Source organism: Echiichthys vipera, assembly GCF_963691815.1.
Source record: "Echiichthys vipera genome assembly, chromosome: 21".
In the NCBI taxonomy this organism is placed as follows: Eukaryota; Metazoa; Chordata; class Actinopteri; order Perciformes; family Trachinidae; genus Echiichthys; species Echiichthys vipera.
The window spans coordinates 15,339,885-15,351,582 of NC_139846.1; the positions used below are offsets into that span (position 1 = coordinate 15,339,885).

General features: G+C 40.2%; 1 protein-coding gene across 1 annotated transcript; it reads left to right on the top strand.

The window, feature by feature from the left end:
• The first annotated feature begins 1,662 nt into the window (after positions 1–1,662).
• Positions 1,663–11,099, top strand: pdk3a (pyruvate dehydrogenase kinase, isozyme 3a). Its single transcript, XM_083936267.1, has 12 exons — positions 1,663–2,004; positions 3,946–4,087; positions 4,181–4,252; positions 4,708–4,892; positions 5,020–5,109; positions 5,769–5,846; positions 6,029–6,105; positions 6,234–6,335; positions 6,421–6,528; positions 7,029–7,142; positions 7,811–7,931; positions 10,480–11,099. Exons 1-12 carry the CDS (start codon positions 1,902–1,904, stop codon positions 10,509–10,511), a joined length of 1,224 nt encoding a protein of 407 aa, XP_083792393.1. The 5' UTR covers positions 1,663–1,901; the 3' UTR covers positions 10,512–11,099.
• Positions 11,100–11,698: the final 599 nt, after the last annotated feature.

Consider the following 11,698-nt stretch of genomic DNA (forward strand, 5'->3'; position numbering starts at 1 on the left):
TCCATGTGTTCCAGTAAGCTTTTTAAAATATTTTTTATGAACACAGATTAACAGTATTATGTACACACACACACACACACACACACAGACACACAGTGCTACAATTCCATATGAATTACTGTATTGTGCAGTAGTTTGCATAAAAACAAGGTAATGTAAAAGATATTTGATTGGCACTCCTTTTTGTCCAATGGAGTTGTTGCTGTTGATCACTTCCTTGTTGTGAGCCAATCACCATGGTGCATTCAAAAGTCTGGGGGGCCAAGTGCGGTTGAGGCGAGACTTTCTAATGTACGTGCTGTTCAAAAACGTCAAGCCAGTCCAAGTACACCGGAAGTCTGATGATTTGACTTTCAAAATAAATTAAAGGTTTCCCAGCTGTACAGAAAATCTAAGATGTCTTGGCTGACTGGAGATCATCAGCTTGTCTTTTCAAAGTTAATATGACCATTAAAAATCGTCATTATCATCATTATCATCACCATTATCGGGTAATGAGTGAGACTGGAGCAAACTGGTTTGCATGTCATAACTCGAAAACCTCTTGAACTATTTGGATACCAATTTTTATGTTGGTAACTTTGTATATCGTCTCAGGGCTGAGGTCATTCTTCGCCCTCTGATGGTCGATCTTACCGAGTTCACTTCAAATGATATGAAATGATATGATAGCAAGTTGCTGATTAATTCTCTGCTCTGCAGGTCAGAGGTCAGATGATCAATTTGAACAGCAACAACATGATGAACTGAAGAGCCAAAGCCATGAAGACCAGGCAAGTGTATGATATATATGGATGTATTGTTTTGCAGTTGACTGACATCTTGCTCCATATTTTAAAATCTTTTATTTCAAGAAGAAGAAGAAGAAGAAGAAGAATTCCTTCAAAATCCTGCAAGGGGAAATTACATTTTTTTCACTCTGTTATTATATTTTTCATGTTACACACACACACATAGGCCTAAAATACACAATCATGCACAAACATGACCTATACGATGATCTGGCACCTCTCCAGCCACCAGTCCACACTCCCTTCATGGTCCACACAGGGACTCGAACGGGTGACCGTACAGTTCCCAGCCGAGTCACCTATGGACTGAGCTACTGCAGCCCCAAAAGCAATTATGCAACGACTTTTTTAAATGATTATTCATTGTTGATTATTCCATTTCCTGTCACTATTTACACTTATAAATCTTGTATTAACAGAATCCCACTTTATTTATTTTTATCATTATTTTCAATAATATGCCTTTTATTCTACTTAAAATATTATTATTATTATAATTAATAATTATAGTAATCATAATTATCATTATTATTATTATTGACATTGACATATGTTGCCTGGCATGGAGAAAACTGCCGTAATTGTTTTGAAATGAAAAGTTTGGAGAGAAAATGCATAAGAAGAAAGAGAACGTAAGTAAACCTGGCAACCCCAACGTTTCCTTGAAAAGGTACCTACACATCTATCTAATTAATGATTATTTAACCTCAATAATCATAAACAATTCATAAAGGAAGCCTCCTTAAAAGTTTTTATCAAATTTCCTATTTAGTGCTTCTGAATAATTAGCCACAACCTGTTGTTGTATTTTGAAAAACCGTGACCGGAAGTGGGCTTAAGAGTCCTTCTAGCTTGAAAGTGTTGACCTGATCTGAATGTTCAACATTGTAGATCCAGGAAGCGCTCTTGAGATCATATTATCTGTGTCCTTATGGACATTTATTCACCGCTCCATCGCTCCGGAGGCCCGCGGGCTGAGACACACGTGGACGCCGATGAGAGAGCAGGACTGTCCGGCCGGCTGTCATCAACATCACCGGGGATGAAACGGTCGCGTTTTTTCTGAATCTCCTTCTCACATCCAGGCATCATCATTACTTCACTTTCAAAATGAGGATCTTCGTGACTCTGCTGAAAAACACCAACCCCAAAATCGAGTACTACTCCAGGTTTTCTCCGTCCCCTCTCTCCATCAAGCAGTTCCTGGATTTTGGTGAGTGCGTTATTAATGCAGCATCTGTCATCTGTAAAGGAATGACTTGCTGATCAGAGAGACAAGCGTTTGACTTGATATTTCTTACTCACTTATGCTGTATATTAAGTGTAACGGGCGGTCTATTACTTGTTATTAACGGTAGAAGTCTTCCCCAGGCTGCTGTGAAACATTACACTTGTTATGATCCCATCTGAATGTGCTGTTTACGTTCATAACAGCACCAACAGTAGACTACGCTGAAGGCTCTGCATGACAGCTTTCTGCTGCAGGTTCTGTTTACTGTGGACACCTGCTTAATCCATGCAGACTGGGAGACAAGCAGTGACAAGTGGACACCACACTCTTTTAACTGCTTTGCTCATGTTTGTCAGGTTTATTTCCATCTTTAGGAGCTCATTTTCAGAGCAAGAATCTTTGTAGTGTACTGTCACACGAATTAAAGTGACATGGCGTGTATTTTGAAGGGTTTCTCTGTGTATCTGCGGTGTTTTTCTCTCTCTAGAGTCAATTACTGTGCTGGGATCTGACACGAGACTTGAAACACAAGATGACAGGCTTTTCCTAATCCATCTCTGATTAAACAGTCATCGCTGTTACGTAATTTGTCCTCACAGCTGTGGATTGGTTGTACAGGAAGTGTGCAACACTTGCCTTGTATTAAGAAACACAGCAAGGATCTAGTCAGCAGTGATTGATCAGCGGGTGAAACCGTATAGGTGTGTCTCAGAAAGGGAACAAGTGAGACATCATCTAGGGGTAGTCAGCAGCTGCAGCAGGGCTGAGTCAGGATTTGGTGCTTTCAATGCCCCATTTTATAATGTAGGAGCCTTCCTGTTATTTTGCTGAATCAGCCGAAGGTGTCGCCGTTTCCTTTTTATTCTGCAAGACTGTTTTCACCCCAAAGACTCTAAAGTGTCATATCTTACTTACTGAGGTTCCCTCACAATATCTTCACAACAGGCTTCCTGTTTCTTTGCATCATATCATTTGACTTTGCCATGGATCCCTTTTCGGTAGCAGGAGGAACCTAAAAGCATTTTCCCCCAACAGATGTTCACTGTGGTTTCTCCGCTGTGGGTTAACAGGGTGGACGTGCTTCTATGCGAATCTGGCAGGGATGTTTCATTTTGGTTGAGTTAAGGTAAAAAAAGAAAAAGCAAAGTCACAGTCATTTTCCACACATTGAACATTAGGCTACAGTAATCCAGTTTTTCCTGGTTGGATCTTAATCATAACTTCTCCTAACCGTTCTCACGACTCCTCTTCTCCACTAGGTGACAAGATTTATTTTTTCCTTGTGTGGTTCAAGCTAATGCTGGTTGGCAGTAAATACAGAGTTAAAGGAGTTAAAGGTATCATATTAAAGGTTGAAAACGAAACCGGCTACAGCTGCCAACCACACACTTACATGAGCTGTGCTAGCTGCTATGTTTACCTACTCTACCAGTCACTTTGGTGCAGAACTCCACATGTGAAATTATGCTTAAGTTGACACATATTTGTCACTGGGTGAAAACAAAACTTTTTAGGAATGTTTTAAGGTAAATAACGATTGCATTTTTTGCATTATTCCATAATTCTCTGAAGGATTTGTCAAACTAAAGTGGTATGGTGTGGGGGGCTTAAGCTGCAGTTGTAATAAATGACTCAATAAATAAATAAAACAACAAGCAAAGAAATATGAAAATAAAAGCCTCAATTACCAGAATAAATGCAAAGGTTAATTTTAAAGTAAATAAATGTGTGTGTTTTTCTTCACTGAAAGAGAAAATGTGGTTGTTTGCCACTATTAGTAATATTAGTAGCGAGACAAAGAGAAACAAATGAAATACTGAATAAGTTTTCTTGGCAGGAAAAATTCATTCCTAGAAGTGGAAAAATAACTTTCCAGATGCAAATGCAGCTTTGACAAATATCAAATGTTTATTTTTTCTTCAGGCAGGGACAATGCTTGTGAAAAAACCTCCTACATGTTCCTGCGTAAGGAGCTGCCGGTGCGGCTGGCCAACACCATGAGAGAGGTCAACCTGCTGCCTGATAACCTGCTCAGCCAGCCCTCTGTCCGACTGGTGCAGAAATGGTGACACTTTAATACTTTATGTTGCTTCCACATGAAGTCTCTGTGTTACTAAGTGTGTAAAAGTTGCCCTTTGACCTCTGTTTGCTTTATTAGGTACATGCAGAGCTTCGTGGAGCTGCTGGATTATGAGAACAGAAAGCCAGAGGACCCTCACGTTTTGAACGAGTGAGTGAATATTGCCATATTATATCCATTCATAAATGCAAGTGCAATTCATTGTGCAGCAAGTGCAGCCCCCCAGCAGTTGCATATTTATGCCTGGAATCCATTGCGGCTAATCTTCTTAGCACACATAGATCTCTGCTGACAGCACAGGTAACGGTGTGTGTTTATGCTGGAACCATACCTGTGAGGTAAACAGACACACATGAGTGAGAAATACAGACAGGAATTTGGATAAGGCACTGTTTAGAGAACACAAGATTTCTTTGACTTCTAAAAATGATGAGAGACTTTTTAAGCAAGCCCCATTGTAATTAAACAATAGAAATATGTGAGTACATAAGTTTTACTAATGAGCAACCTCATTATGACATGAGGGGTTGCTCATGGATGTCTGTGCTATTTGTTTGGATTTATAATTTCGTCCTCATTACATTTCCTTTTTTTCTTTTTTTTAGTTTCCTGGAGCTCTTGATTGAGATCCGTAACCGTCACAACGATGTGGTTCCCACCATGGCTCAGGGGGTCATCGAGTACAAGGAGAAATTTGGCTTCGACCCCTTTATCAGCAGCAACATCCAGTACTTCCTTGACCGCTTCTACACCAACCGCATCTCTTTCCGCATGCTCATCAACCAACACAGTGAGTCTGAGAACTACTGGTTTATTTGGATCACAAGCATACCGTCTATCCTAGTAGCTAGTTAATTTTTTCGTTGTTACTGACCTGCCTCTGCAACTAGCTTTTATATCTGTGTCTCTCTGTGCAGCTCTCCTGTTTGGCAATGACACCAACCCTGCCCATCCGAAACACATAGGTAGTATTGATCCCACCTGCAGTGTGGCTGAAGTCGTCAGTGGTGAGTTTGAGGAGGTCATATTATTCCCAGTATCACGTTCATCTCCAACATCTGTGCTCTCAGCGTCTCTGTACCGTCATTGCGGCATCAACGGCACTTTCGTGCTGTATCTCTATATAGCATAGTTGTAACGTCACAACCGAACAGAAGTCCTGACGGCTCCTTTGAAGGCACAGTTTCTGAATACGGACTGTGCATTTCTCTGTTGATTGATACTTTCACACCATTATATAACACCTCGACCTGCTTTATAATAGGAAAAAGACACGGAAATCTACATTTTTACAATACGGGACCTTTATCATTACATTTTATATGCAAAGAGCACAGCACTGTATTCTTTATTTGTGGGAATTGTTGTGATCTATCATGGGTTGAATTGTTTTGCAAATATTTACGCAGCACTTATGGGAAACAGAGTAATGTCACACCAGCAACGCTTAAGCAGTGACACAACTCTAACAAGCTCACCTGTACCAAATGGTGTGTTTACATAATGATGGATTTTTAAAGAAATCCAGCAGTGGGGATCCAAAGCTGCACTCTCAGTGACCTAGCAAGGAACTGAAGCTACACCAGCGAACTGTGACAGGAATCCTAAACAATGAACTGTTCAACTTATTCCGCCCTGACTCGTGTTGTTTCGCCCCCTCTATCAGATGCCTACGACACAGCCAAGATGCTGTGTGAGAAGTACTACTTGTCCGCTCCCGAGCTAAAGATTGAAGAGTTCAACAGTAAGGGATTTTTTTTGGGTTTCTCCCTGTAATATGTTTGTGAAGCCATGTGTTCTGTCTGGTCTATCTAGACCGTATGGGTGCGACTTTGGGGTCCAAATGTATTCCTGTAATGATCACAATGTTCACCATCACATTAACTTCAAAATAACCAGCTTTGGGATTGAATTCTTGTCTTCCAGTGAAGGCCCCTGAAAAGCCCATCCAGTCGGTGTATGTGCCCTCTCATCTGTTCCATATGCTATTTGAGCTCTTCAAGGTGAGCAGCATCAGCGGCGCTGACCTAATGAGTAAAGCGCCCTTTAAATTTCATTATATTATAATGTGACTATAACCCTGTAAGGACATGTGCAGAGCTGAGATAATTAACTACGTGGGTGTTTGCAGAACTCAATGAGAGCAACGGTGGAGCTTCATGAGCACAGTAAAGAGGGATTACCGCCGGTCAAGGCAAAAGTCACTATTGGTAAAGAGGATCTTTCTGTAAAGGTAAATAAGACACTCAGTAAGTACACACATCATAGGACAAATATTTGTGGTCTCACACTACATCTCTTCCACGTTGTGTCTTCAGATCAGTGACAGAGGAGGAGGAGTCCCTCTGAGGAAGATAGACCGTCTCTTTAACTACATGTACTCCACTGCTCCTACACCAAGCCTGGAGCCAGGAGCTGTCCCATTGGTACACACACACACACACACATACATACACATACACATACACATACATATACACATACACATACACATACACATACACATACACATACACATACACATACACAGACACCCACCCACACATACACACACACACACACACACATACACACACACACATACATACACATACACATACACATACATATACACATACACATACACATTCACATACACATACACATACACATACACATACACAGACACCCACCCACACATACACACACACACACACACACACACACATACATACACATACACATACATATACACATACACATACACATACACATACACATACACATACACATACACATACACATACACACACGCACACACACACACACACTAAAACGAATCAGTATTGATCCTGGTGAACATTTCAACCTTTTTTTTTTAGCCCATGCATTTGTGTTATATGGCATGGCATCTGGGAAATTAAATGACTCTCCCTTTGTGATCCAGGCTGGTTTTGGCTACGGTTTGCCGATTTCAAGGCTCTATGCCCGATACTTCCAGGGGGACCTGAAGCTCTACTCCATGGAGGGCGTTGGCACAGATGCTGTCATCTATCTGAAGGTAAATGTGGAGCATGTTGTGATGTCTCCCACAGACAGGACTCTGCTAGGTCACACTTTAAAGGAAAAGTTTGAAAAGTTTGACAAAATATGCTACTTACCTTTTTTTCCCCCAAGAGTTAGAAGAAAAAAAATTATACCACTCTTAGCTGTCCATTAAGTTTGGTGCTATTTCTGAGTAACAGACTGTTGCTATGGATGCGGTTCTTATAATAACCCTGGAGGACCATTTCTAAATCAGTACAATCATTTTTAAATCAATAAAATCCTTTTCAATTTAATATTTTGTGTTAAATTATTGAATCTCGAGTAAGTAACCATGTAATAAGTGGGATAATGAATAGCATTAGTATAGCATAAACTGGTAATTTTTGCCAATTTAAATTATTCCTCATAGTCATAGTCTCTAAATTATTCTAATAATGACTCATTCTGGCTCATTCTCAAATACTGTCACATGTTTTACCTCCTCGGTTTAAGCTGTAGCTCTAGCTGTTTTCCCCTTGCTGCTTGTCTTTATGCTAAGCTAACCTAACCGTCTCTGGCTCCAGTGTTATATTTATCCTCATCTTCCTCAAGTTTTGGCAAGAAAACAAACATCAAGCTATTCCTTTAAAGATAAATGACTGAGTTCTGATTGGCTCTTGTGTTTTGTCCCTCCATTTAAAGGCCCTGTCCAGTGAGTCCTTCGAGCGTCTACCTGTCTTCAACAAGTCAGCGTGGCGGCATTATCAGACCAGCCCTGAGGCAGATGACTGGAGCAACCCCAGCAAAGAACCGCGTGATGCCAGCAAGTCCAAATACAAAGCCAACAGATAACTCTGCCTGACCAACCCTCCCCCAAATGCCCGCACTCTGCCCAGAGCATGTACTGTACGATGAAATGTTGCCCTTGGGTAAACGCTTGGTTTAAGATCAGACTTGCTTTCACATTCCGGTGGTTAAAGCTTTGGAAAAGATGGAGACCTTGACTTGTATATCTGTACCCAATGGCAATGACATTCATCAGCGTAGCTTTCATTGTTGTGGCATTACCACCGGCTCTCCCATGCTGGAGCTTAAAATGGACCTCTTCCAAATTATAGATCCCCACTGTCATTTTGTCGTGTTACTCTTGTAAATCTTTACCAATGTTGACTCTGTTTTCTCCTCTATCCGACCATTACTTCAAGCTGAATTCACTGCGTCACCATCACCTCTCCCTCTGTCTCATGCACAGTTTGGCTCCTCTTTGCTGACGAAGCCACAGCTCCCTGTGGCTGAATAAGCCACACACTGCTGATTGAGGGTCTTTTCTCACCGTCGGTGAAGGCTTGTTTTCTGTTCCTCCCTCTCAAACACAAGCAGAGTCAGAGGCTTTGAGTTTCGGTGAAAATGGGAAGAGGAGGAGGTTTCATTTCATTCCTTTGGGAGACACTTTTGACTGAACGCACAATTAGGCCAGTGTGTCATTGGCATAGTAAAGACTTGTTTTGTATTTAAGCCAGAGAAAAACACAGGATTGTCTACGGATGAGAGAAAACTCTTTTGGGAAAATTATAGGAAGCAATGCACCAACGCAAACTTTATTTTTCAAAGTTTTATTTTATGTCAAAGAGAGAAAGCCTTACTTCTAGCATATTTGATGTTTTTAAAAATCGGCGTTGAAGGCACTACTGGAACTTTAAGTTTATTTATAAAGGGAGAATGTAAGAGAAAGAAACTTTGTTGTTTATATTTTCCCGCTTTAATCATAGAGGTTAACCGAACGCCCACACACACACACACACACACACACACACACACACACACACACACACACACACACACACACAGTTGACCAGCAATACTGACATTTTTGCTTGCAAACCAGCTCTGCACCCTTATTTAACAACTACTAAAGGACCAAAGGAGCATCTGTAGGATGTTTATGAAATGCCCAGTAGCTTCAACCACACCAGCATGATGTATTGTATGGACATGTTGCATTGGAAAGGACTATAAAAGTGGGAATACATCATTGCATCTTTCCTTTCTGCAAACCTTTTAGACGTGCCATGGTGGATACATAACATGCTCACAGCTTGGACGATGTGTTTTTACGGTTGCAAAGGTGACACACTGTCTGACCCCTGATCAGACAGTGTGGCCAGCTGCCACTAGGCCATCACAGAATCACCCTTCTTCACCTGTTATTTCGCCGTTGAGCTAAATGATGTTGGGCCCTTTTTCTGCTCTGAGTTTAACTTTTTCATCTCAAGGTGTTTAGGGTGCTCCTGCAAAAATGTGGCAAGTTACTAATCCTTCTAGTCTTCTGAATGAGTTTGAACAAAGCTTGTGTGTATCTAAAATGTGCTTTTTGTTTATATTACCATGAGTGAACGTATAGAAGGACCTGAGAGGTTTTCATTAATTTTATCCAGGAACATATTTAGAAAAAGAGCATGTGCACAGATGTTTGTTTTTTATTTCTCTCTCTTTTTTTTTTTTTTTAAATCTTTGACATTGAAACAGCGTTACTTTTGATGATCTGTAAATGACTTTTCTCCAATATTTCGAAAAGAGTGCGGACAGTCAACTTCATTTTCTTTATTTAAAGGGGACATATCGTGAAAAACTCACGTTATCAGTGCACATACATTTTAATATCTGTAGTGCCTGTAAACCCACAAACTGTGAAATAAGACAACACAGGCAGTATTTGTGAGCCACCTTACAGTCATTCCCCCGCTACAGTGTTAGCGCAGATGCGAAAAGACCCTGAGATGGTGACCAATCAGGGCAGACCGGGCTGTTTCAGGACTGTTAAAGAGACAGGCACTAAAACGGAGCGTTTTCGACAGAGGGTGAATACAGGTGTGTTTAGATTGCACATATGATAAAAATAATGTTGTTGTTTTTTTGAAGATTAAAGCATGTAAACATGTTCTCTTGTGAACCAACATACAAGTATGAATCTAAAAATTAGCATAATATGTCCCCTTTAAACAAAAGGTAATCAAGCAGTGTTTGGAAAAGCCAGTAGGGACAATGTTGTTAAAGGAGCCACTAATCTCTTGCTAATGAAATATTGTGTCAAACCATCTGATTCTTGTCACACGAATCCCATTCAGAAGCTTTTTTCTTTTCATTTTACTTTCATATGTTTGTATGAAGAATTTTCTTTCTATAAATGAAGGATTTAATATGATAAAGTGATATCCCAGGTCACTACTTGCACTCTCAAACCTTTATAATAGCTCATTTGCTAATTTGCAGAGCTACTATAAAAAAAGATGACGTATAAATCGAACTCTGCCCAAACCATTTGCTAGGAATTTCAATAACCTGAAGTGACTTCCTTCTCTCATCTCCTTCAGCTCCATCTGATGTGAAAAAGAAAGGAGTGTAGAGGAAGAACTCAGTATGGAAAACGTCCTCATCCTGTAGGTTCTCCGCTTTTTCAGCCTCACTGAAAAGATTTCATCACTGCCAATGCCTTCATAACCTGCCAGTCTCACTGAGTGATGCTCAGCGACAAACCTGCTGTAAAAGAAAGTGTTATATGCTAGAGACAAGAGTCCTCTTCATTTAAATGCCTCTGTTCACCTTTTATCAGTCATAATCACATTTCACATCCGCTGTTATTCAATTCCAGTCGTGTGATTTCGAGGCCCTGAGGATCTTTTAACTTCAGTAGTCGTCAACCTTTACTGTTAAAGATTGTCTCAGTACCGCTGGTATTTTAGAAAAATATTGTGTATAACTATTACTAATGTGCTGTACATGCAGCCAGTGTGGAGTGATCGCCATCCTACTATACTATACCTCCAGCTTCAACAAATGTATTTGTATGCATGAACTCCTCACTGCGGAGGCTCTCATGCAAAGATATGCAGTTACTTCATCATATACCAAAAAGGTGGTTGAGCAGACTGATGAATATGATTCAGCATGAGAACAACTTTGTCAGACAATAAAGAAAACTGCTGTTGTGTGCGATCCGTCTTGGAAGATTTTTTGCATCTTGTGATTTGATTAAAGAAAAGGTGACGTGCACTTTAAATCACTTTCGGTTATAGATTTTTTTTATTTATTTACATATCAAGCCGTTTGAACATTGAAATTTAAAAAATAAAAAAAGACACATTCCCAAAGTTTGTACATATAGTGCAGATTAACATGTAGTGCGTACGGGACATTAAGGTCTCTACATTGCATTAGGGTACTTATTGTATCGTTGGGGTGGAAGCAGACCTGAGCAAAAAAAATAATAAAGGGGTATTACATACATTTCCAATAATAGCAAATAAAACATTAGGGTGATGATCCGGCTTGACGGTTCACCTGGAGGGTTTTCAATTATTGTATATTTCAAGTATCATCAGAGTCCTCGAGAAAGACTGCATCTCCATGTTTGCCGGGATTGATTGACAGCTGACATCAAATTCCAAAGAGTAAGAATGTCCGCTAAACATTGATGGATAAAACATGACAAACTGTCAAAAAAACATGGATTTTTTTTAATGCTGAAAATCCACAAATGCTTTTATTAATCAATTACTGCGAGCCGTGATAGTTCTGGGTCTGCGACGATGA

Coding starts and splice junctions, on each gene's coding strand:
- pdk3a (XM_083936267.1), top strand. CDS start 1,902: ATGAGGATCTTCGTGACTCTGCTGAAAAACACCAACCCCAAAATCGAG. Junction 4,253..4,707: donor GACCCTCACGTTTTGAACGA/GTGAGTGAATAT, acceptor TCTTTTTTTTAG/TTTCCTGGAGCTCTTGATTG. Junction 4,893..5,019: donor CATGCTCATCAACCAACACA/GTGAGTCTGAGA, acceptor CTCTCTGTGCAG/CTCTCCTGTTTGGCAATGAC.